This window comes from Sceloporus occidentalis, unplaced genomic scaffold (genome assembly GCF_023333645.1).
Source record: "Sceloporus occidentalis isolate IW3139 unplaced genomic scaffold, rSceOcc1.0.p SCAF_3, whole genome shotgun sequence".
Classification (NCBI taxonomy): Eukaryota; Metazoa; Chordata; class Lepidosauria; order Squamata; family Phrynosomatidae; genus Sceloporus; species Sceloporus occidentalis.
In genome coordinates, this window is record NW_028316983.1 from 183,598,487 (window position 1) to 183,624,059 (window position 25,573).

At 39.6% G+C, this 25,573-nt stretch overlaps 1 protein-coding gene across 2 annotated transcripts; it reads right to left on the reverse strand.

Annotated features, from left to right (window-relative positions):
- RALBP1 (ralA binding protein 1) lies at positions 1 to 25,544 on the reverse strand. 2 transcript variants are annotated; one of them, XM_089517040.1, is made up of 10 exons: positions 25,382 to 25,544; positions 18,003 to 18,299; positions 15,456 to 15,914; positions 12,834 to 13,183; positions 9,157 to 9,318; positions 7,463 to 7,594; positions 6,072 to 6,179; positions 5,073 to 5,194; positions 4,522 to 4,642; positions 1 to 4,021 (listed from the first exon to the last, which is right to left on the reverse strand). In XM_089517040.1, the coding sequence occupies exons 2-10, from the start codon at positions 18,244 to 18,246 to the stop codon at positions 3,743 to 3,745; spliced, it is 1,977 nt and encodes a 658-aa protein (XP_089373166.1). In that variant the 5' UTR covers positions 18,247 to 18,299; positions 25,382 to 25,544; the 3' UTR covers positions 1 to 3,742. The 2 variants fall into 2 exon arrangements, with proteins under 2 accessions (XP_089373166.1, XP_089373167.1); XM_089517041.1 differs by lacking the exon at positions 25,382 to 25,544 and adding an exon at positions 21,334 to 21,391.
- Between the last annotated feature and the right edge of the window lie 29 nt (positions 25,545 to 25,573).

The window sequence follows — 25,573 nt, forward strand, 5'->3', positions numbered from 1 at the left end:
AATGGTGTTAAGAAATTATGTTTGAAAAGCTAATCTAGGGCTGTTTTAATTCTGTTCCACCAATTATGTATTAGATGTTTAGACTTCAGCTTTTACAACAAGACTGTGCCCCTGTCATCTACCAAGTTTTTTTTTTTTTTTTGGGGGGGGGGAATACAAAACCCATAATCACTTAACATGATGGGCAGATGTATAGACCAAGAAGCCCAGCAAAGAACAAATAAACCTGGAGGGGCACAGTTGGTCATCTTGTTGTGGGAACCCAATCTCTGCTTTACAGACTCCTCTTCCATGTCGCCTCAACTGTTTGCATGAAATTTCAATAATCTCACCTTTACACAGGAGGAATTTGGAAGATCAGTCTTAACATCGCAGGGCGATGTGTACCCACCCAATACACTACATGCATGCAACTATCTCTTTCTCCTATCCCCATTTCATCACTGTTCTGCTATTTTACAACTAGGGGAACTGCTGTGTGTATGTGGCTTATTTTCCCATTAATAACTGAACAGCAGCAAGGACTGCTCCTTTGGGATCCACTACAAGGTGCCATCATGTGATGAAACTCTCTCCTGACAGGAAGGGGAGTTAGCTTTATTAGAAGCCATCATCAGAAGCCCCTTGAAGATGTGGGTCCTGAAAGAGCAGCACTCAAACAATAATCACAAGGCAGGAGAAAAAAGCTGTATACACATAGTTCATGTGCATTTCGCAGCCTGGCCCTCAGCTGGAAAAGAGCTCACAAGGCGCTCTCAGATTAGAAATCTGGCCTTTGCTCGTAGTTTTAATGTTCCAAACAGCAAGGACCTTTATAAGTGGATTCAACTAAATAGAATTCCACAAGTCTTTCAGATCTTTACACTAAATATATGAAAACCACATGTTTAGACCCCTGCTCCAAGTCATAGATGTCAGGCAAATTGCTGCATGGGGTAGAGTAAATCCAGGCAACCCGCTCTGTCCTCTAACCATTTGATCAACCCATCAGTATTAGGGTAGAAAAGGCTCTCAGAAGGTGACTCAAGAAAGTAATTATTTGTGGATGTCAACATACTTGGTGTTTTCTGCAATTAATAAAATCATTTATAGATGGCTGTTGAATTTATTTACTTGATTAACATGGTCTTGACAAAACAGAAGTTAACTGACAGCAAGTGACTTGCTTGATGAACATTGATTACATAAATGTTGAACAATTTAATAGAAATTAGTGGGAATTTAAAACAAAAAGGTTTAAATACTGCCAGAATATATAAAATGTATGTAACAGGCCAAGAAAATGCTTTATGCATACAAACTGTCATCTGACCATCTCCATAATTCATTTTCTTCAAGATTCAAAACAAAACAATAGGCTGTTCTCTGTAGCTTCTCAAAGCATTATTTGTACAAAAATTAAATCACGGCCAATGATTTCCCACAGTGCAACAGGCAAAGAAAATAACCCCACCAACAAATAAATATGCAGACTAGAAACTAAATAATCTATAAGCACCCTGTGAAATTCTGTTCATCATTACTGAGATGGCCATTTCAGTGAGTCTTAAGTATTTAAAAATGGCCATCTCGGAAAGACAAATTACAAGAGGAACACTAAGCACAAGGAAGCTGAAACCTGCTCAGGAATCCTTGGCTCAGTTTTTTTTCCTTTTTAGACTATCTCAATAGCTTCCGTATACAGAAATCTATATTATCTGCTCAGGGTCGATATATTGTGTCCATCATGGTCCTCTATGTTTAATCATTTAGAAATTCGGAAATACAGTCTGCCCTTCCCTTACGCAGGGGATCTGTTCCGGATCCCCTGCATAAAGGAAAAAACGTGGATGCTCAAGTCCCATTCAAATGAATGGGGCTTATGCCTGTGGAGGCACGGCGGCAGCAGCACAGGGCACAGGCCGTAGGGAGAGCGCGCCATTGTTTCCTTCCGGCACACACCTCCCTCACTTCGGTCACGGCTTCCAGCGTAGTGTCCTTCTGCTGCTTAGAAAGCATGGCAAGCCACAACTTTCCTCCTGGGCTTGCAGGTGGCCGCTTGTCCCAGCAACCACACTCAACAAGGCCTAGGAAGTACTGTGAGTGGAATTGGCCAACCATTCCTTTTCCCCTGCTGCACCTTAGGCATCCCAAATGTGTCAAAGGACAGTGAAACTTCTGGAGCTATCCTGAGGTGCTCTACCAGAACTTCCATGTTCCTCAGCAATACATGTTGCAATGACAGGTCACGATGTCCCACCAATCACTTTAGCTCCAAGTTTGGATAGGAAACTGAGCGCTACTGGACTCTGGAAATCTGGTGGCACCTTAAAAACTCAGTGGAGCAAAGATAATCTCCAACCATGTCCCAGGCTTGGTGTCCCTATAGGGTTTTTTAGATTATTGACATTTTTTAAAAAGATAAACACATTAAGGAACTGTCTGCTATATACTTATACAGTGCTTATAATTTCACTGACAATTAATTGACATCCTCCAGTTAATCACTCCTATAATTAAGTGCACTGCCAAAGTTCAACAGCTATTTGTGGACTGCTTTCATTTATAGGGATACACCTACCAAGCGCTTCAGCTTAGTTTTACATGACATTTCACAGAGCTTTAAAATGCCAAATGAGAAAGAGAACATATTTTGCACTTGAAGAAACATCCTGTCCCCCTGTTCAGGTTACATTTAATTCTCATGATAATTCTATTTTATAAAGCTCCTCTCTTACCAAAAGGCACAAATAAAGGTGAGTAAAAGCAGAAATAACAACGAACAAGAAATTCCCAAAGCAGGCCATATAGGTATGATCAGGAGCTCCCAATCCTTAGCCTCTAACTACTACACATATGTTTTACCTATACAAGGGAAAAAATGACCATGGCAGATCATAGGTACATACATTCTGATTCTGGTGCTGAAAGTGCAGCCACTTTGTGTGCACACTGAAAAATCTGCACACTATCACAGTCTGCACATCATGAATATGTACAGCCTTGTAGGGTAGCCCACAAAAGGCAAAGAGCCTAGCAACCTGCATTCCATGCTGACTTGAGAGAGACAGAACATTATTTCAATGCTGCCAGCATAAAAATGCAGGATACTAGCCTTTTAATGTCTAATCTTTTAAAAAGCTTTCTATGGCATGTACAGGAAGAGGAAAGAAACAGTGACCTGTTCTTCACAAGCCTGCTTGCCTTCCACACTGGGCTTGGAGGAAGAGGCTATCCATCCTGCATAGATACCATGGGCACAATGCAGAGAAGGGACAAAGTGCTTGCTCCGTCCATCCTTCCCTTCCTCCCTGGCAAGGTCATTTACTTGCCTTGTGGGAATTCCTAGTTGCCAATGGCTACCGGATGAGTTGTTAAGTACAAGGCTGGGAATGCATTTTCCACCACATCTACACAGTGAAAAACCATGTGTGAAGCAGCCCTGAGCAGATAATGCCTGAGAGAATTTCCACAACTGCTCCAGAGTGAGTCACTAACATTGTTAAATCATTAAAGGTCACCTGAAGAGTGTCTGACATGGCTATATAACTGCTGTGCTGCATACCCTTCTGCCTCATTTCAATTTGCTTTGTCTTTCTAAGTAACCTGAGCCTGATAGGCAGAAGCCACAAGTAAGGAGACAAAATGACTCCAGGTTGTAAAAGACAGAAATATTTACAGAATATACAAAGCCTCAAATTTACAGTAAGCTGCACAGTCCTGGCTCCACCCAGGTGATATCTTGAATACCTCAGGAATCCAATTAAATTGGTGTTTCCTTTCTGTCCTTGCTTGGCGATGGCTTCACAGGCTCCTTGATTGCCTTTGGCTGCTCTTTTGCTGCCTTTGTCTCTGAGACAACATCTCTTGGCGGCTGCGGCAGTGGCTGAGACACACTCCCCCGTTTCTCAAGCTCCTCTTCTTCCTGCACCTGCTGCTCTGATTTGGCTCGCTGCATCTGCAAGAGCCGAAGCTGCACTCGCAATTCAATGATGGCCTCTCGCTCCTCATGAATCGCTTGGTTCAGATGGTTGTTCTTAATCTTTATCCAACACAAAGGGGGTAAAAAGGATCATTTCAGCTACATTCAAACAGCTGCTTATGGGGCTAATGAATCATTAGTAGGTATCACTTAGGGTTGCTATCCCTTGGAAGGGAGCCAAAATTCATTTGTGTGAGAATAAAAAAATTAGAAATGAAAAATTAAGTTATAGGAGGAACTGGGAATTAATGACACTAAACTGAACACAGTAATATAAAAACACTCCCCCATTAAAACTGTTATATTTACTAGAAAATATCCTAGTGTGGATGCTCTTAAAATAAGACTGTTTATACAGGATTTTTTTTACATTTACATTGATTTGGGTCATGTCCCATGGAGAGAGATAGTAGTCAAAGCCAGCTAAACACACACAATCTGCAGCCAATAAGACGAAGGTTGGGTGTTTCATTCCAAAATATAAATAGGACACCAGGCTCCCCATCCCTATTCTAGTCTTTCGCGTCCTAGAAAAAGTTTATTCAAGATTGTATTCTCACCTCTAGTTCTTCATTCTGCCTTTGCAAATCTTCCAAGATTATCTGCAGTTCCTCCTCATCTTCACTCTCACTCTCACTCTCAGAAGAATATTCTTCAGTTTCACTTCGACCATGCTGACGACTAAAATATAGAAGAACAAATTTCTAGCATACCTCATTCTTGGCCTTGTTACCAACTTTCATGTTATGGAATACACAACTATATGTACTTAAGTATATATGGCGTTGTTTGAGTACGTACACTTTCAAGGTATTATATTAGAAAGGAAGTTTCTTTTCAACAAGTTAGTTTAGTTTACCCGTGAATGATGGTAACTTCTAGAACTACAAAAACACAATAGGCCCCCGAACAACTGTTCATGGGATTACTAAGAATTATTGGATTTTAGGTAGATTCAAACTGAATTAGATTGTGTTAGGATGAAGCAGCGTACATTGACCAAGGCTTTAAGTACATTGACCTGGGCTCTGGTGGAACAAGAATTTGAATTACTAGTTTTAAAGTGTTGTTTTATAAGTCTGAAAGCTGGACAAGGCAGAGGTTTTGTTACCTTTGCATTTCTGCTATTTCAGCTCTGAGGCGATCTATCTCCTCCTTCTCAGAGGCAATTTGTCGACGCAGAAACTGTTCCATTGCTATCAGCTCTTCTTGTTCTGTCAAAATCTCATTCTCCTGAAAAAGGCAATTAAAGAGTATTTGAGCAGGTCCTACCTACAAATAAGAGATATTAGACTACAGTCAGTAATCTGCTCATCCAGAGCTTTTACTTTCTTTCTTGACTAGAAACAGTTTGTGATGCAGACTGGATGAAACGGGATGGAGTAGAGGAGAGGGATAGGTTGTTGATTTGAAGGAGAGGAACTATAATGTCCTGAAGTACAAATAACATTAATTGTGAACTTCACTAAACTGAGGTACTTATTGGCTATATGAGGAAGTTCCTTGTGCTGCTTGTTTTAACCAATTTAAACTAATTTAATGCAGCAAAAATTTTATGAAATTATATTTCTCCTCCTGAATCTTAGCCTCTTAAATACCACCAATTCTGATTTTTTTTTAAAAAAAAAAATCAAAGCAAAGCATACTAAATTCCAGAGAAACCACAAGTAAGCAAATGTAGGTTCAAGTGAAACTTAGGGCACATAAAGTCATTCAGCTTGTCTTTGCATGATAGCAAAATCTTAGTATTTTTGTATTAGATGGTGCATCTTTGTACATTCTGCTCTTTGTTCCCAAACTGTAAGGATTCTACAGACAAGCACTGAGAAAAGACTGTAAACAAGAAGGTATTGCAACTGCCTTTAGAACAAAATATAAGAGCCTCAATCCAGGGCCAGTAGAAATAGAATGAAGACAACAGATACTGGACCAAGCTTCACATCTTTCTAACCATCCTGCCTCTGCCTTTAAGATAATCCAAGGAACTTTATTCAGCTGCAGCTATACATTAAGATTTAAAACAATCTGTAGCAGTCCAGGAGTTCTCTTTCAGATGTGAATACCTGTTTATCAAGAATTAAATGGAAATATGATTAATAACAGCATTTACCTGAGCGAGAAGAATATTAATAACTTCTTCATTCTCATTCATTTCCTCTTTGGAAACATCTTCCTTTGAAAGGCTGGCAATCTCTCGTGCAATCTTTGTTTCGCACTCCTGTATTGAAAAAAGTTATTGATTAATGGCCGCTGCCATGCAGAATAATATAGTTAAACTAAAAAGAATAGTACTTCACACAGTTTTTGTGCCTACAAACATACCAAGAAAGATTTGAAGTTATTTCAAACTTCCTCAAATAGCATTAGTTGATCAGATTAATCAATCAGATTCTTCTCTGGAAGAGGTGGTTGCCAAACCAGTGCACCTGTTTTGGAGTTTTGGGGAACACAACTTTTGATTCTCACTAGCAAATTGAACAAGCTGATATAAGTGACACTTCCACATATCTGAACATACATAGATTAAGAACACAAAAGCAACGTCTGGTAAAACCAATGTAAATATAAATACAAGAGAAGTTTAAAAGGTAACCATGATATGAGGTCAAACACCATACAATGAAACTGAAACCTAAAGCTTTCTCATAGAACAAGGAGACATCTAGAACATTCCACTGCCCTCTCAACAGAAACTAAGCAAGCATGAGGAGTAAATTATCAGGAGTCCACTTTACTATACTATTCAGATCTTGGAAAAAATGTTTTTGGGAATACAGCTTCAAGAAAGCAACAACCAAGTCATGATGCTTGATGAATTCTAGGATTTGCAATCCAAAATAAATAATATGCCAGTAATTAAATGGGGCAGAGCACAAGGGTATCCAACAAGGATGTGATCACCACAGACAGTTTAACTCAGGCTGTGGAATGCATTGTTTATATGTATTTGTATATACCACTTTTCACTTTTTCAGGGTGCTGAACACAAACTCCCTTCTCAATGTAATCTCATAACAACACTATAAATTAGGTCAGTCTGAGACAGAGTACCCAACCAAGGTCATCCATGGAGTTTCAAGACTCAGCAGAGGCTTGGACCTAGACCTCCAAATCCCAGTCCAACACTCTCCACTGTTACAATGGCTCTCAATTCAACTCTTGTTAACATGCAGCAACTGGCTATGCCACTTCACTGATTTTCATTTCTGCTGTCTGATACAAGGTGAAGCATGAACATCTGTGCTGCAGTGTCTTGGTGAAGACAGCTCTCTCATAAACACAGGAGGAGTAATTTGATCCAGAAAAACCCCAAAGACCCCTATCCCTGCACTAGATGTAGGGATAAGCTCTGCAAACAGGAAGGGATTGCTGGGTATCCAGGAACAGCATGACATTTTGGGTACAGCTACGTAAGTCATTCTTCTAGTATCTCAGGCAAAGGAAAAAAAGCAACTTTTCTTCCCATCTGTCTGGACAACGAAAGAAAACATAGACACTTACTTGTCTTTTAGCTTCTCTTAGTTTCCTTTTGAGTGCAGTCAAAATTCGTTGCACTTCCCATAATCTCTCCTCTTTGGATAAATCTTTGATCCCCACCTGTAGGTCTCGGTGCAAACAATTCAAAAGGAACTCCTGGTAAAACAAACATACCATATTTAGCCATTTCATTCATCTTCTTGGCTAAAAACCACCCCTCTCACTATTCCATGGAGCACACCAACTTCAACAAGATATTTATATCATATGGAAAAAACAGAGTATTAAAACTGCACCAAAATAATTTTCCACAGTAGTTTTAAAGACCATAAACTTTTGATCCTTCTCCTACTTCAAAATTCCATAACAGATCTAACACTAAGAAACAAACACTTTGTATGAGGAAATCTTGAAGATATCTTCTCTGATTAATGCAGGTGGTAGGCATTTAGAAACAGATGAAACAGCAAGAGGAAATGTAGAATAGAGTCCCTCCTTATCCACGGGTTTTTTATCCACAGATTCAAGCATCCACGGTTTGAAAATATTAAAAAAAAGTATACATTCCAGATAACAAACCTTGATTTTCCATTCTATGTAAGGGGCACCATTTTGCTATGCTATAATATTTCATGGGACTTGAGCATCCACGGATTTCGTTATCCATGGGGGATCCTGGAACCAAATCCCAGCAGATAACAAGGGTCCGCTGTAATTTATTCAAGGATGGATTTATAGGTGTTCAATCAATTCAGATTAATTTCCTTCAAAAATGCAACCATTCAAGTCATTTTTCTAACCCGCACCTTCCATTCAAGGTTTTCAAGACCTTTCATTTTTATTCAAACAACGTAACTTCTGTTTTGGCTTTATTTTAATTAAAACAGATTTTCTTTAAACTGTGAGCCTCATTGCATGAGGAAAGCATGCAGAAACGGAGCAGGAGAAGCAGCTTTTCTCATTCGTCTCCACATCCCATCAAAGCACTTCTGTTCTCTTTTGAAGGGAGATGGTCATAAAAATGCGTCTTTTGTCATGTAGGAAAAATCCTTTGGCAAAAGGCATGCTTTTAAATAACATCTCCTTTGGAAAGAGAATGGAAGTGCTATGACAGCATGTGGAGAGGCAAGCAGAAAACTGTTTCTCTCCAGCTGCATTTCAGCTTTCTTTTTTCATGCGATAAGACTGTGTGACTCTAAAGTTGCTTTTTTAAAGGGGTCCTCAAAGCACAAGGAGACCACAATTTATTTGGAACCTGAGCCCCATCATTCCTATTTCATATTTTGGCTTGTCCAGTACTCAGGCCTCAAAGTCTTTCTCCACCACCTATTTTATAACAGATGTTGCAGGAACAGCCCTTTAGTGAAGGTGTCTCCCATTTTCCATTAAACCTAAAATCTATTCCTTATAAAATTTAAGTATTGCTCCAAAGCTGTACAGAAATACAGTTAGAATTGAAGGATCAAGGTAAAATGCTGATGCAGGGCATCTGGATTATAAGTAAAGCTAAGTTTAACCTTAACTCAAAACTTTCCATGTTTTTTGGAGCATAAATGAGTTTTAGAGCCTTAATTCTCTGAAATCCAAATTGTCTTTAAAATGCCTAGGATAAATCTATTGCTTCTTATAATAAATGCTGCAATATCTGAAAAGAAAACTGGAAGACCCACAATTGCTGCAATTATGAATACATTTAACCAATTTAGAAAATGACCAACCTGTCTTCTAATTTCTTCTTTGATGCTTTCTGGGGTTTCAGGCAATGCTGGCATTGTAGCCATGTTGGACCAGCGAAGTGGTTTTGTTACTGGCTTTAAAACCACATTTCCAAAAAATTCTTGGACATGAGTGAAAAACATGTACAAGACACGGTTGCTGATCTGGGAAGAGAATCACAACAGCACTTTAGGAAAGAATGTTCAAAAACTATGTTAACATCTATACTATACATGCTAAATAAAAGATACACATATATTTCTCCATTATTTGAACTTGTTAGTAATACTACCATGTTACCAGGAGCCCTGGTGGTGCAGTAGTCTGCAGCCATTCACAGCCATAAGGTTCTGAGTTAGATCTCAGGTAGGGTTCCAGAGTCGACTCAGCCTGGCATCCTTCCAAGGTCGCTAAAATGAGTACCCAGCTTGTTGGGGGCAATTAGCTTACACATTGTAAACCGCTTACGGAGTGCTTAAGTGCACTGATAAGCGGTATAGAAATGTACTTGCTATTGCTACTCATGTATGGAAAATAGCTCAGGAAATCAGCTACAAATTGGTTGTATTAATAACTTTCAATGGAAATATATTTCCACAGCTGTGAAGTGCCGAGAAAGTGTCTCAGACAAGAGGGTTAATTGGGTAACTTGCAGTCCCAATGACTCAGTGAGAATGTCATGCTTAACTATGGTTTAGTGAGACTCAGGTGAGCCAACCTCCCTTGAGGCTGCATACATTCATTTCCCCCCTCTCCTTCCAGTATGAAGGCCATCTGAATTTATCAAATTGTGATTAATTTTAACTATAGTTAATTTAAAATATAGATTGCAACTAATCATAGTGAAGAGTAGCCACAGGCTGCTACATTCAGACAACATGATATTCTCTGGTTAAGCAAAATCAGAAGCAAAGGCTTCCAAAACACATCACCCCAACTTCACTAGGGGAAGTGGGAGGGAGGGGTGTAAGCTTGGTCATAACTTGTTAAATAAGGAACTGGCAAAGTGCCATCAGATACATCCATATGTGGTTTGTTTTGCACTCCCAAGATCTTCTGGACCTCCTCTGACTCTGCCCCTCCACTGCAAAATGGAAAGGCCTAAAAATGGCTAACCATACCCCAGAAGTCTACAGGGGATGTGGCAACCACTTTCTGAGGGAGGAGCTGTGGAGGGCTTTTTTAGTCCAATGCAGGTCCACCCCACAAAACCAAAACAAAACAACAACAAACAAGTGATAGAAAGTCGCTTCCTGTTTTGAAAAAAAGTCCTTCCTTTGTCTAGAACAGCAGCCCTGAAATGGCCAGTCAAATCTCCTGGTTGCTTCTGTCCCCCACATACATTCATGGCATGGAACAGGGCAAAGTTATCCCATAAGATTCCCCTAACTTGTGTGAGTGCCCACCCTTATGCTAAGTCAGAGTTTATTGTGCATCAGAAGTTTCAGAAACCAAATTTTTGCTTTAAAGGAAAATATTGAATTTTATAGTTCCCAATATTCCAGCTGAACTAAAACTTTAAGTTAATGTGATCCTCTTTACGTAGCCTTTTAGGTAGCCCTTTAAGCAGAAAAATATCGTGATTAATATTTTTAACCTGTCCTATAATACAGTGTTTCAACAAATTAAAAATATCTTCCATCACTTGTCATGAGTCTAAACAATGAGAGGAAATCTGTTGAACTAAGCTACCAGTTTATGGGCTTGACATCTGACTTGTTTTGATAACTAGCTTTCACATTAAAATCCGGAAAAGTTCTCCAGTCAAGAAAGCCCTGGCTATAATTAAACTCTTTATCTTAATACTACATACACAACAAAATCACTTATGCTGGTTCTATTAAGGCATAAAAAACATTACCTAAACCTCTTTCTCAGAAAGCCTCATTGCCACTAGATCACATACTTAATGCAACTTTGAAAAGGTAACATGGCTTATACTATTCTGAACTGGAAATAATTTAATTTGAACACATGATAGAATACATTTAAATCAAGAGTACTTTTTATACTATCAAATGATTTATGATGGAATTTTACTTATGCTTATTACACAAAACAGTTATATCATCTTGAAGATTTTGTACAACACTCAACCAACTAGTTTGACAACATCCAAGAATAAAATTAAACCAAAATTAGTAGTATCAAATTTGCCCATCAAGGAATAAGGCCAAGACCTCTACAACTGAATACTGGCAATGATCTGGTGCAGGTGAGTTAAGTGGTGAAATGTGGTCTTCCAGAAGAGGTTAGACTGCATCCTCACCACTGGTTGTGCTGGCTAGTACTGATGGGACTTGAGGTTCAGCATCACTTGCAGGCTACACAATTCCCACCCTTGATTTAATGTAAGAATATTATATGCTTATGTGCCAATGATTTCAATAGATGGTCAGTAGATAGGATTTTTACCACCAGCGATTGTTAGTTTCTTTAAAATGCTTTCTTTGTTTTTAATCAGTTTGTCTGAAAACACCTCATCATCATTTTTCAAAAAGTCTCCAATATTCCCAATTTAAGAGACATGTTTGGATAGTATGGTTGAACCAGTGTGGTCTAACAGTTTGAGTGGTAAACAACGACTCTGAAGAACAGGGCTCGAATCCCATGGAAACCCACTGGATGACTTTGGGAAAATCATACTCAGCCTCAGGGGAAGGCAAAGGCAAACCCCCTCTAAACCAATCTTGTCAAGAAAATCCTGCAATAGCTCCGCCTTAAGTCCACCATAAGTCAGAAACAACTTGATGGCACATAACAACAAAGTGTGACAGAAGAACCAAACACCAGGAGCCAGTTTTTTTAAAAAAAGAAATAATCAACAACTCTGTTTTCCAGCTCATAGTATCTTATATGTGGGGCTCTTTCACTACAGAATTATAGCACTATGACTCCATTTTAACTACCAGGGTTCCAGCCTATGGAAACCTGAGATATGTAGGTTAGAAAGGGGTACTTAGAATTCTGAGCCAGAGAGGTTTAGTGCCTCACAAAACTACAAACCCCAGGATTCCAAAACCTTTCCAAAATACAGAAAGAAGAAATAAACTGTCTTCTTTGTGGTTGTAAACCTGGCTTTAAAATGTGTACTTAGATTGTGCCACCTTCCTGTATGTCAGGAGTGGTAACTGCCAGATGCAACTCATTGGGTCCCCCTGTGAAGGTGCAGTCTGCCTATGCTGAAAAAACAGTTCAGCCTAAAAATGGCCATCTGTACCCTCAGAAGCATCCAGTGGGTATGACTGACCACGCATCAAGTTATTTCATTGCCTGATTTAGGCCTAAAATAGCATTTCCCTTAAGCTGGCTTTCTGATCACTTGCGTTTTGAGAAAAAAGGAGACTAGTTACAGGGGGTGCAGTAGTGGACATCAAAATGGAGTATGTCCTATCATGTTGAAATGGCAGTAATTTCTAATAAGTGCATTTAGCATTATAGCCTATTTTTTCATTGCTTTTCAATGCACATGTAGCTGAAGGCTATTCTTTAGTTCAACTCTATTACCGAACTATCAAAGACAGCAGCATATGCAATCGCCTTTATGCACCAGAGTGTACACTTTAGTTCTCCAGAGTTATGTTTTGTTGCAAGCCATTCATAGCAAACAGGCTAACAAAAATAACTAAACATGCATCCCAACTACTAAAATATGTGCTGGCAGGCACATGTACTGTACCTGAACAGTTGGACTGAGTACGATGGAAATGTTCTGGATATTCATTTTTGTTTCCAGCTCCTTTGCAATTACATGGTCCATATGCACAATCAGCCAGGAGATCAGGAGAAAGTTGCACTCTGGCAGCTCTTTCAGGAGACGCTGACACTCCTGCAGTTTCTCAGCCTCCAAACTCTTGCCACAGGCATCTTCAAAGCGAGGCATCAGCTCTTTGGTAAGCAAGTTCTCAGGCAGTTCACGCAGGTATTGTTTCAATAAGCTGGCAACAGTGTTGGGCTCATACTCCTCCAGGTTGGGGGATTCTTCTCGGTCATATGCTGCTTTTAGTTCATCCACCTTGGATTTAATTCCTTCAAAAATGTTCAGAATGGTTTTGTTAAAAAAACCTCTGAGAATAAAAAAAGCAACCAAGTTTACAATATGTCTGTGATAGTTTAAGTAAATTACTAAAATTTCTTATTATGTATGTAGCCCACTGTATTCACAGAGGCTCTGGGTAAGTGACGCTCTCTTAAAGATTCTAAGAAAAGTGAGAAACTACTGAAGTCTTACTGAGCAGTACTATATTCTTTACTAAGTAGTAAGTATCACTAAGTTCAACAGGAAATATTCCTAGGTAGGTAAAATATTTATTTTTAATATTTAACAGAAGTTCCTCCAGTCCTCAGGAAAACACTGAGATTTAATGTAGCAAAAAACTGGAGCACTTTGTTAGTTAGGGATAGGGATCACAGATGTGAGAAGAAGCAAGAATGAAAATGTGTGTAGTGGAAAGAAAGAGACACCATGGTGTAGCAATTTGAGTAATGGACTAAGACTCCAGGAGACCAGGTTCAAATCTTTGCTCAGTCATGGGAAACCATTGGCTGACCACAGGCAAGTCATACCCTCTCAGTCTTAGAGAAATGAAACAGCAACCCTCCTCTGAATAAATCTTGCCAAGAAAACCATATGATAAGGTTGCCTAAATGAGAGTTGACACAAAGGAGGAGAACAACAATGTAATAGCATGAAAAGAAGGAAGCAGGTGGCTGATTTGAATTTATGGTACAGCAGGAAGAATTTCTGGGAGACAGGATGAAGTGGAATAGTCTGGATGGCATCTTTTTGATGTAGCTATTTCACTATCCCTTCAGTTTACTAACTAAATATTCCTTTTAGAAGGACACTGATTCAATGCTTCAGGTTTGCATGGTATTTACTATTTCTTTGAGATAGCTAACCATAAAGGAAGGGAGGGCTCTCATGGGCTGCTGACTGCAGGAGGGAAACGCTCTACCCTGCCTCCATCAGTTTACTTGGTAAAAGGCAAATATATTTTAGCCTGTTAAGAGAAAAAGTGGTTTCCCCTCTGCTGCATCTAGTATGGAAGCAAAGACTTCTAGTCTCTTTCCAGGCTGAAAAAAACACAGCCTGCTAAATTTCATGAGATTATTTACAAAGCTGTTCGAATCACAATGGCTCACTTGTCTGTATGACTATTGCCTGGTCACCTCCTTATGCTTACACTGGTTATCTTTCAAGGCTAAGTATAATATCATATTCCCTTGCTCATGTAGTAGCACAGATGGGCATAATAAAGGATAAAGGATTAGGAGTCTCAAATATCACAAAGTCCTTGAAGGGTAAATGAATTACTGTACTTCTGCAGAGGTCTATGACACCCAGTGCCAGAGAAGTGTGGAAACTGCTTTCACATTTGTGTGTCACATACACGTGATATTCACATACAAGTGATATTCACATACAAGCTCTCTTTACAGTATTTACTTCCTATGATTTACTTTAAAAATTTACTACCTTCACTGTTGCCTGAATTTGCATTTACTTCTTATCAACATAGCTTGTTCATTGCATTTAGATTGCTGGCATGATGTACTGCACAGGTGGCCTTCATAATTAAGAATACAGCTGAATAATTAAATAAGTGACTCAAATCATTGTTTCTTTCAGTCGGTCAAGGTTACACAACTAGTGTGACTGCTAATTATCTTGGAATTACTACCAGGGTTTTCTTCAAATCCAAGCTAAAACTCTCAAATGCTGCTCAACATTTCCTCTGTCCTTCAAGAAACAGTCTAATGAGGGCTTCTTCATATACACTTCTCTTGGAGAAAAATCAAAATGAATGAGTTGGATGGGGGAGAGCACTTGAGCACATCTCAGTTAAAAAGATATACAGTCTCTTATCACTGATAGCAAACTTTCACAGATAAAGTGTTTGAGGAATGTATATGTGTCAGTATTCTGTCACAAAGATTTAACTATGATGTATGCTGCTCTAGTCAGGAAGGAGGTGTCAGATAACTGAGGAAGCTGCTTGGAAAACAAAGTACTGCTCTTGGAAATCACAGTTTTAATTGATCTCTTAAAGGACTCTCCAATATCAAATGAAGAATACTGGGCTTGCTAAATTAATCTCTTAAACAGATCCTTCCAGTCTCAAATTTAGAAGAAACTATGAGTAGAGCTAATCACATTTGAGTTTGGGAAACTATAGAGGCTTACTGAATTAGAAAAAATTGTAGAGTTTTAGAAGTAGCGAAAATGGAAAACAATGTCATTTTTTAAAAGGTCTGAAGGTAAAGCAAAGGAAATCTACCCTAAGGTGAAGCACTATACCTGAAACTCTGTAGATGCCTTCACATTTCATGCCATATTTCTCTACATAATCAATACATTCCCGAAAAACTGCAGGCAAACGTATGCCATCATACAACATGGTCCTTTCGGCAGCATCTGCCAAAGGGATTCCAAACACAGGTCGATAGCTGGGAATATCCACTGGTGGGACATCTGTCTCCTGAGTTGGCTTCTTCTTTTTCTTCTTCTCTTTCCACTGTTTGACAACATCTGCTGCTGTTAAGTCTTTTGATTTCTTCTCTTTATGCTTTTCCTCCTTGTGCTTGTCCTCTTTATGCTTTTCATCTTTTGGTTTTTCTTTGATTTTAAAATCTTTTTCCTTCTTTTTGGAGAAACTTGGTTTCTTGAAAACATGAATCCCCTTGGAGCGCTTTAACTTGGACGGACTTTCAGCTTCATCTCCAGAGCTGTCTTCCTGGAAAGCTGCGTAACCTTCCGCTGTTGAGAAAAACAAGAGGAAACTATCAAGTGTTGACTCTGTCTAGAAAAAGACATGTAAGGCACAGGAGTATTATAATTCTTATTAATATAATACATATTACCTTTTGCTTAATTAAGCAAGTTCAAGACCTATGGCAGATTCTGACCAAACCTTGTACTTTTCCCTTCCAATTTGCTCTTGCACTGATACACACTTTTCAGGACTAATTCACAAGCAGAATTACTTGGTTGCCACCCCTAGCCAAGAATATAGATAATAACAGCACCATGCAGTTTATAATCATTCCAGCCTGCAATGTAATCCTTGGCATGGTTGACCTGAATAAAACCTCATCACTGTTAAATGGGCTTATTTTGTAATAACATGTGTGGAATGACAGCCTAAGTGTTTTCCATACATATTTTACTATGAAGGAATATAACATATCAAAATTAACACAGAATTCATGTTGTAGAGCGATGACTGGTATGAATTACAAAGATCAACTTATCTTTAGAAAGGAAGTTATCTAGATTGTTGCTCAGCTGTCAAGGAGGTGTATATTATTATTATTATTATTATTATTATTATTATTATTATTATTAACCTTTATTTATATAGCGCTGTAAATTTACACAGCGCTGTACATACAATCTTTTAGTTAGACAGTTCCCTGCCCTCAGGCTTACAATCTAAGAAATTCCTAGGATTAGCCTAATACAATGTTGCAGTCTCAAATCAACATCCTCCCAAACATTCTTTTAAAAACCAAGCTAGAAAACAAAGGATTCACTTCCAATCTTGATCCATTCAGAGCTTTGCTACTGTAACGAAAGACTGGATTCAAAAATCATTTAATTGCTCAGTTAAAAAAAAAAGTCTAAACCGATGTCCTTATACAGTCAACCCTCCTTACCCACAGATCCAAGCATCCATGGGTTGTAAATATTCAAAATATATATAAATTCTAAAAAGCAAACCTTGATTTTGCCATTTTATATAAGGGGCATCATTTTATTATTCATTGTATTTAGTGGAACTTGAGCATCCATGGATTTATGTATCATCCTTACGTATAATCATATAATAATTATATGCATTTGGGGTTATATAAATTGCATACATTATTTCAATTCCACAGTCAAAACAACTGCTTTTGTTGCAAAATAAATTGAAGTGTATTGCATAGCTGCAATACAATTACACTGCCTCTGAAACATATGCACAGGTTTCTACTAAGTTATATCTGTTCTGCAACTAACCCTGCCTATCCTGTAGGCAAGAACAAGAAACTCATTTATTAAAATGTAACCACCCACATCCTTTCTTAATTGCAACACCTATATTAAGATAAAGGAGAGGAAGGCTCAGAAGAGACTTTACATTCAATGTTTACTGATCAGATATCTCAATTTGCTGGTGAACTCTCTATAATTTTGATGGGATGTCCAAGCATGGTTGACAGGCCGCTGAAGGGAGGCTAATAGCTCTATATGGACTATAAATATGGAACGAAATAGTTAAATGTATAGCACAGGAATGTATTACTGTGGAACAGCCTTTTAGAAATATGCCTGGATGAAAAAGAAAATGATGGTAGTTTTGTCATTTTTTGTTTTATGCCATATACTTTTAAATTAAATCTTTTAATTTCTCTGTTGAGCCAGACACTGTTCCTGTCCTTCATACAGTCATAGTTTGAGATCTATCATCAACTTCCTTCCAACCAAAGCTTGGAAAAATTCCTTTCAGAATTTAAGAAGCCAGAAGTAAAACACAAGTGTTACTACTTTTCATTTTTGTTTTTGTTTTTTAAAAAGGCTCATAAGTTCTTTTAACATCTTAGAAAGCAGATATTATGAAAACTATGATTTTTACAAACAATCTGAAACTGACTGAGGAAAAAAGTGAGGCATCCCATACTAAACACACACAAAAAAACCTTACAGATTTTTCATAGCAAACCTTCAAAGAAATATTTGACAGTTAAATCGTAATATAAACATAAAGAACATTTTTTTCACATACATACACAGGGTCATGAAACACAGACAGTAAATAATAAAAGCACACTTCTGTCACACAGATGAAAAAAAGATACCTACTTCTTTTCTCCTTCTTCTTAAATTTTCCTTTTTTCTTCCCATGCTCTTTCTCATCATCAGACACTATGTCTGGAGGTTCATGAAGGCTGTCATGAGGGGGTGAAGGTTCACCGGTTCGATATAAGCCGGGGAATTTGGTTGGGCTGATCTCTTCAGAGCTTGGGGTCCGTGCAAGGCTCCCGCCATGTTCCACCCTGCGGTGCTCACTAGGGCTGCTGGTTGGAGGCAGAAAGCACTCTGTCATTCTTACTCTCTGGCAGCACAGCAACACAAGATCTTGTTACCTGTCCATCATGCCTGCAAGAAGAGGAAGATATGGTGTCATTACAAAGTACTGCACTGTGTAAGCAGATGCTTTCAAGAACCAGACTATGTACACTGAACTTCGTTTTGCAAACAAATAATAATTTGCCACTACTGCTTGCACACATATTCAGCTACAGGTTTGGAAACCTATAATGTATTGCAATTATGCAATACAATTTAAGTATGCAAAATTGGTTTTTAAAAACAGCTTTGTGCAATTTCCTTAGGGAATCAGATACAGTTACACAAGCTATTTGATTCCCCACTTTCTGGGTGTGAGAAGACAGACACATCAGCCTGCTCATGTTGTTGCCTGCCGCAAGTTTGAATGCAAGCACCATCTTCTGTTTGCAACACATTGACAACAACAATTATGCAAGGGCACAAAATGATCATGCACTCTTGTGAGAGGCAAGCAGCATTATAACCAAAGAAATACTTTGCTGGACAACATATTCAATCTTGGATCTGTTAGCAGGTTGTAATACTGAGGTTCACAGCCTACAACCAGCACATGGAACGAAAGCTGCCTTTTTAAAAAAGACTCTAAATGTGGAAAAGAGCATCAACATATTTTCCTACCCTTTGTTGAAGATATCAATAGCTTGATACATTTGAGAAAGCATCTTAAATCCATCTGTTCATTAAATTAATTCAATTAAATCCTAGCCAGGCAGTGGTGGCGCAGTGGTTAAATGCCTGTACTGCAGCCATTCACTCGAAACCACAAGGTTGCGAGTTCAAGACCAGCAAAAGGGCCCAAGCTCGACTCAGGCTTGCATCCTTCCGAGGTCGCTAAAATGAGTACCCAGACTGTTGGGGGCAAATTAGCTTACTTGCTAACTTGCTGTTCACCGCTATGATCTTTGGAATAGCGGTATATAAATAAAACAAATTATTATTATTATTATTATTATTATTATTATTATTTAATCCACAAAGCTTACTCAACTGCTGACTATTTCACAAAAGCTTTCATGAAGAAGGGGGATATGTAACTATGGTAAAATAGGCTGTAACTCCTTGCACTGCACACATTGCAAGCCACACCAGCATTTTTACCAATTTTACATTCTTCAGCCCTCTGACATAGGTATTAGTATTACCAAAGAAGACTTGAGATGAGAGTTATTCAATTATGACCACCCTTTATATTAATGTTAATGTTTTTGATGTTAAAAACTATTTTTCCCAATGGTTACAGGCATGGTGTAGTGGTTTGAATGTTGATTATGACTCTGGAGACCAGGGTTCAATTCCCCACTCGGCTATGAAACCCCCCGGGTGACCCTGGGCAAGTCACATGCTCTCTGCCTCAGGGGAAGGCAATGGCAAACCTCCTCTGAACAAATTTTGCCAAGAAACTCCCATTATAGGTTTGCCTTAGGGTCATCATAAGTCGGAAACAACTTGAAAGCACACAACAGCAACCACCAAGCCAAAAAAGTAACTTACCAGCTGCTTGATGCCCTACAACAACTTTCTTCTTTACGTCAGGGTGCAGCTACACTGTAGAAATACTGCAGTTTGACACCACTTTACCACCATGGCTCCATCCTATGGAATCCTGGGATTTGAAGTCTTGTGAGGCACCAGCACACTTTGGCAGTGAAAGCTACAGATCTAGTAAAACTACAAGTTCCAGGATTCCAAGGATGGGGCTACAGCTCTTAAAATGGTGTCAAACTGCATTATTTCTACAGTGTACCCTCGGTTCTGGGGTGAAGAACATTCTGTCCTTGAATGTAAAAAAAGTACAGTGGTCCCCCGGGTTACGAAATTAATTCGTTCCGCTGCCCTTTTCGTAACCCGGAAGGCTTTCGCAAGCCGAATTGCCATAGGCGCTAATGGGGAAAAGCCGCGATTTGGTGCGAAATAGCGCCGAAAAGCACCAAAAGTTTTTTCGTAACCCGAAAAAACTTTCGTAACGCGGAACAGTTTTTTTAAATAATTTTTTTTCGTAACCCGGGAATTTCGTAAGGCGGCGCATTCGTATCCCGGGGTACCACTGTAATGCATTTTAAAGTGAACCTCTGTTAATTTCCTGCATGTAAACAGTTTATTTGTTTCATGCAATATTACAAAGCAAAGCTATAAACCTCATTGAAAACTCCTCCCTGAGCCAGCATTGCCTTCCATGTGACCTGCAGCTATGTGAAGTACACTCTGTTCCTATAACTCAAAAGTGTATTGAGAATAAGTTGCACACTGGTAGAACAAGTTTTCATTTAAAAAACCAGCATCAAAGCCTAACAATTATGAAGACAATTCCCAATTCCCATGTGAATCATTGTCTCTCTTGCTAATAAAGGCCTTCCAGTGAAGTGTCAAAAACAAAGAGTGTGTGTGTGTGTGTGTGTGTGAGGCAAACTGGAAGTAAGGTATGGGTAGGTACTAAGACCCAATCTTTTTCTCTCCAGACCTAATAACAGCTTGGACTGAGAAAGCAGTATTAAGCAAAAGGGTTAAACTTTCCCTCATCCAGCACCACTGTTTCAATGACATCTGAGGCCACAACAATTGTTTTAAATTTTAAAAATAAAATAAAATTTGAGAAAGCCAATAAAAGTCTTGTATTATAAGAACTTTGGGCCAAGAACCAACCACTTAGGAAAGCCTATTCAGACATCTACACTGAACAGATCCTTCTATAAACACTGCCTTGTATTTCAGAAATGCAGAAGACATTTCTCTCATGTAAACCTGAACACAGTGGGGTTTGCTTCACAGGGAACATACCCCAGGATCAAACTTCATGTTTCAAATCTAAAACACTTGGTCTTAAGAAGTCCCACTGGTTTTCAGCTCCAAATACTTTGTGAAAGATAAGGAAGAAAAATGAGCATCCTGTAATGGCTTTTCAGATCACAATGAAATTATAGGCATGAAATTATAGGCCTAGATGTAGCTATCCATAACATATGTATTTGTGCACAAATAAATATTCAAACATACACACACAACAGATGAAGAACAGTGATTGCCCATGACATTTCATGAGAACAGCAGATGCTGGCAAACAGACCTATCGGTCATGATGATTTATCAGATGATGTTTAAAAGTTTTCCATTTGTTTGGGTGGTTTTTAGCACCTGTAAATGCAAAACACAGGGAAGATCCCAGCACTGACTTATGCAATTAGAAACAATGCATTTCACAACGTTTCCTGTCACGTAACTTGCCACTCGTACTTTGTGTGTGATTCCAGTTCAAATGTCTTTTGCAGTGTTTGCCCAGATGTGCAGAGATCTGAACTTTGTTTAAGATAATGAATTAATTATTCTTTCACATTCCGCTCATAGCCACAAATTGTCATGTCTACAAGTTAAAGCCTTTTCTTTTACATTAGTATTCACTGCAAGTAGTAAGAAGGCAAAACTGGATGGGTGGGATGAACATACTCTAACAGCATGTGTATCCAAAGGGGCTTTATTATCACATAATTGCATCCATAAGGCTGCAGCCTGCATTGTTTAAAACTACAGGTGACTTTTAAAACATGTTAAGCGACATGTTGAATCAGAACATCTTGTCCAGTTTTTAAATAAGTAGCCATGTTAGTCTCTTGTAGCATAAAAAGGAGAATGGGAGAGGGAGCAAATGAGAGTGTGGCAGCATTCTGGTTTCTAATTTAGTATGAGCTTTGGTGGGTATAAACTCTCTTCTTCAGAGTGAAATTAAAGCGTAGGTATAAAGCATATATAGAGAAGTTGCAACACCAACATTAATAACACATCCTAACAAAGGTTGTGTGTGTCGTGTGCCTTCAAGTCATTTCCGACATATGGCAACTCTAAGGCAAACCTATCATGGGGTTTTCTTGGAAAGATTTGTTCAGAGGAGGTTTGCCATTGCCTTCCCCTGAGGCTGAGACAGTGTTACTTGCCCAGGGTCACTCAATGGGTTTCATGGCCAAGCAGGAATCAAACCCTAGTCTCCAGAGTCGTAGTCCAATGCTCAAACCACTATGTCATGCTGGATATTATACATATATATTTGAATTTATAAAACTATAACATAATCTAAAAAAAAAATACAACTGCAGACTACATTTAAATAATGCTATCACTCCAAATATAAATCACAGATTCCTCAAGAAATAAATTAGGCTGGAAGAAGAAAATATATATAGTTTCAATTAGTTTAAGCATATTTATACAGTTATGGGCATGGGATAGAATGTAATAGGATTCAGAAAGATGCAAACCATGCCGCTTGTCATAAAATTTCAGAACTAATAAATAAATCTAATCCAGCAGTCAAGACACATGGGTTGTTCTGACTATGAGCAAATGGCACATGGCACTATCACTTTAAGACCTCTTCCCCTCATTAGGGACAGCCCTTGTTGCTTTTTGTTGTTAGTTGCGTTCCAGTTGATCTTGACTCATGGCGACCCTGTGAATGAGAAGTCTCCAAGCCCCTCTATCATCCTCTGTCTCCCTGATCAGGTCCTGCAGGCTCAGGCCTGTGGTCTCTCTGATTGAGTCCATCCATTTGGCGTGTGGTGTTCCTCTCTTTCTATTACCTTCTACCTTCCCCAGCATCTTTGTCAATCAATCAATCAATTTTATTTACAGTCTTCGACCTAAATATCTCAGAAATATATTAGTACTAACCAGTAAAAACAAAATTACAAATATTCTGGTACACCTAAATAACATCAGCTAAAATACAAATGTGCATATAGAAATATGATAGCTCTGGGTAGCTTTTTCTATACCAGAAGAGGCAATATAAACCTGCTGCCATACAAGTTTTCGAAGCCAAAGTCATCTCAGTTTTACTATATGGAGCACTAATCTGTACTTATAATAACTTTGATAAGATTGAGATATTACAGCCTCTTTGTCTTTTCTAATGAGTCATGGTTTCTCATGATGTGGCCAAAGCATAATAGCCTCAATTTAACCTACTATTAAAGAAGTAAAAGTAAAGGTATTCCCCACTGACAAGGTTGTCAAGTTGTGTCCGACCATGGGGGTGGTGCTCATCTCCATTACTAAGACAAAGAGCCAGCATTGTCAAAGACAACTCTGTGATCATGTGGCCAGAATGATTGCACAGAACACTATTTATTATTATTTATTAATGGTATTTATACCCCACCCTTCAGCCCTAAAAGCTCTCAGAGTGGCTTACAATTATTATTATTTTAATAAGACGGTTCCCTGCCCTCAGGCGTACAATCTAAAAATTGTTTACCTTCCCACCAGAGTGATACCTGTTTATCTACTTCCATTTGCATGCTTTCCAACTGCTATGTTTGCAGAAGCTGGGACTAGTGACGGGAGCTCACCCTATCATGCGGAAATTGGGCCTCAAACTGCTGACATTGCAACTGTCAGAGTTAGCATCTTAACCGCTGAGCCACTGCATCCCTTAGTCAACTATTAGGCATATTGAACAGCCTGTGAAGAGGTAGCATGTTTGGGGTAGCATGAAACGGAAGCAAACTGGTAAGTTGTTTATTATCACTGCATATTTTACCTTAGCCAGTATGGCACAGTGGTTTGAGTGTTGGACTATGAATCTGGAGACCAGTATTTGAATCTGCGCTTGGCTATGTAAATCCCCGGGTGATCTTGGACAAGTCATACTTTCTGAGGAGGTCCATGGTAAACCCCCTTCTGAAGAAACATGCCAAGAAAGCCTTGCGATAGGTTGGCCTTAGGGATGCCCTAAGTCAGAAGACAAACAACACACACACATGCACACAATGTTTTACCCACCACCACCACAACCGCACTCCCAAGGGCCACCATTGAGAACAGTGGTTTCCAAACTCTGGTCCTTCAGATGTGTTGGGCGCCAGCTCCCTAAAGCCCCCAGCCAGCTTGGCCAAGTCATAGGAGCCCTGGTGGTGAAGTTGAATGCCAGTACTGCAGCCATTCACAGCCACAAGGTTGTGAGTTCGATCCCAGGCAGGCCTCCAGGGTCCACTCAGCCTTGCATCCTTTTGTAGGTGTCTAAAATGCATACCCAGCTTGATGGGGGCAACTGGCTTACATGTCGTCAACTGCTTAGAGACTACTGTATAGAAAAGTACTTGCTATTGCTAACAGTCTGGAATTCTGGGAGCTGAAATCCAACAATGAAGAAGAAGAAGAGCCCTCTGAAGAAGAGCCCATCTGACATCATTTGGCCTGGGAAAGAGTGAACAGGCAGGCCCAGCTCCATCAGGGCTAGCCTGAAGAAGAAGAGCCCTCTCTCCAGTCCATCTGCCTTGGTCCAGGCCTCAGAGGGAGAGAAGAAGCGCTGGACTTTATCCCCCTCCCCACCGCCACTCCCTTCTCCTTCTGTGTCATGTCTTTTGAGATTGTAACTTTGAGGGCAGGGAATCATCCTAATAACTATCTGTAAGCTGCTCTGAGAGCCTTTAGGGCTGAAGAGCGGGCTATCATACCCTAAATAAATACACTTGTCCCTCCATATTCGCTAGGGTTACGGACACAAGGCCCCCGTGAATAAGGGGAAACAGCAAATAACAAAAACACCATGTTTTTAGCTGAGAGGACACCTCTCTAGGAATCTCTAGGTCCTCCAGCGCAACTCTATGGTCAACGTCCGACAGACACTGGCCACAGAACTGCCCTGGAGGAGCTACAAATGCATAGTAAAAGTATTCTTTCTAGGAATCTCTAGGCCTTTCAATGCAACTTTTAGTTAAAGTTGACCATAGAGTTATGCCAGAGGACCTAGATATTCCTAGAGAGAACGTATTACTCAAATCCGTGAATAAACAAAGCTGCAACTATGGAGGGATGAGTGTAAATAAACTGAATAATATCTGGAGGACTAAAGTGTTTTGGTTTAGAGGCTGAGAGAGTAGAGCTCTGGTGAGAGAGAGAGAGAGAGAGAGCCAAGAGCTGAAATATCAGCCAAGGTGGAGGGCTGCTCAATTCCGCCCCTTGGCGCTAGAGGGCGCGCGTGGCACACACCCCTTCCGCCTCGTGCGCATGCGCAGTCCGGAACGTCCCTCAGCAGACGCCCACCCCCCCATTGCCTGCAATGGATTTGGGAAGGAAACCAAGAGGCTGAGGGGAAGTGGACAGCCTTAATTAGCACTGACCTGAGGAGGTGGGAGTGGGGATCCGCAGGACGACTCGGCTCCCTTCCGGCGTCACGACGGACCCGCTTTGCCCCCCATCCCAGTCTGGTGTGTGTGAGGAGGGAGCAGGAGGCGCATGCGCGGACTCTCCGCTTCCGTCTTTTCCCCCTCTCTTTTTCTGAGGCCTGTTGAGGGCAGAGGCTGCGCATGCGC

What these genes read in the sequence shown, in the direction of transcription:
- RALBP1 (XM_089517040.1), bottom strand. Translation starts at nt 18,246, where the DNA reads ATGACAGAGTGCTTTCTGCCTCCAACCAGCAGCCCTAGTGAGCACCGC. An exon ending in AGGCATCTACAGAGTTTCAG is followed by an intron (nt 13,184 to 15,455) that starts GTATAGTGCTTC and finishes ACATTTTTGAAG; the next exon opens with GAATTAAATCCAAGGTGGAT. An exon ending in GGCAGAATGAAGAACTAGAG is followed by an intron (nt 4,022 to 4,521) that starts GTGAGAATACAA and finishes TGTTGGATAAAG; the next exon opens with ATTAAGAACAACCATCTGAA.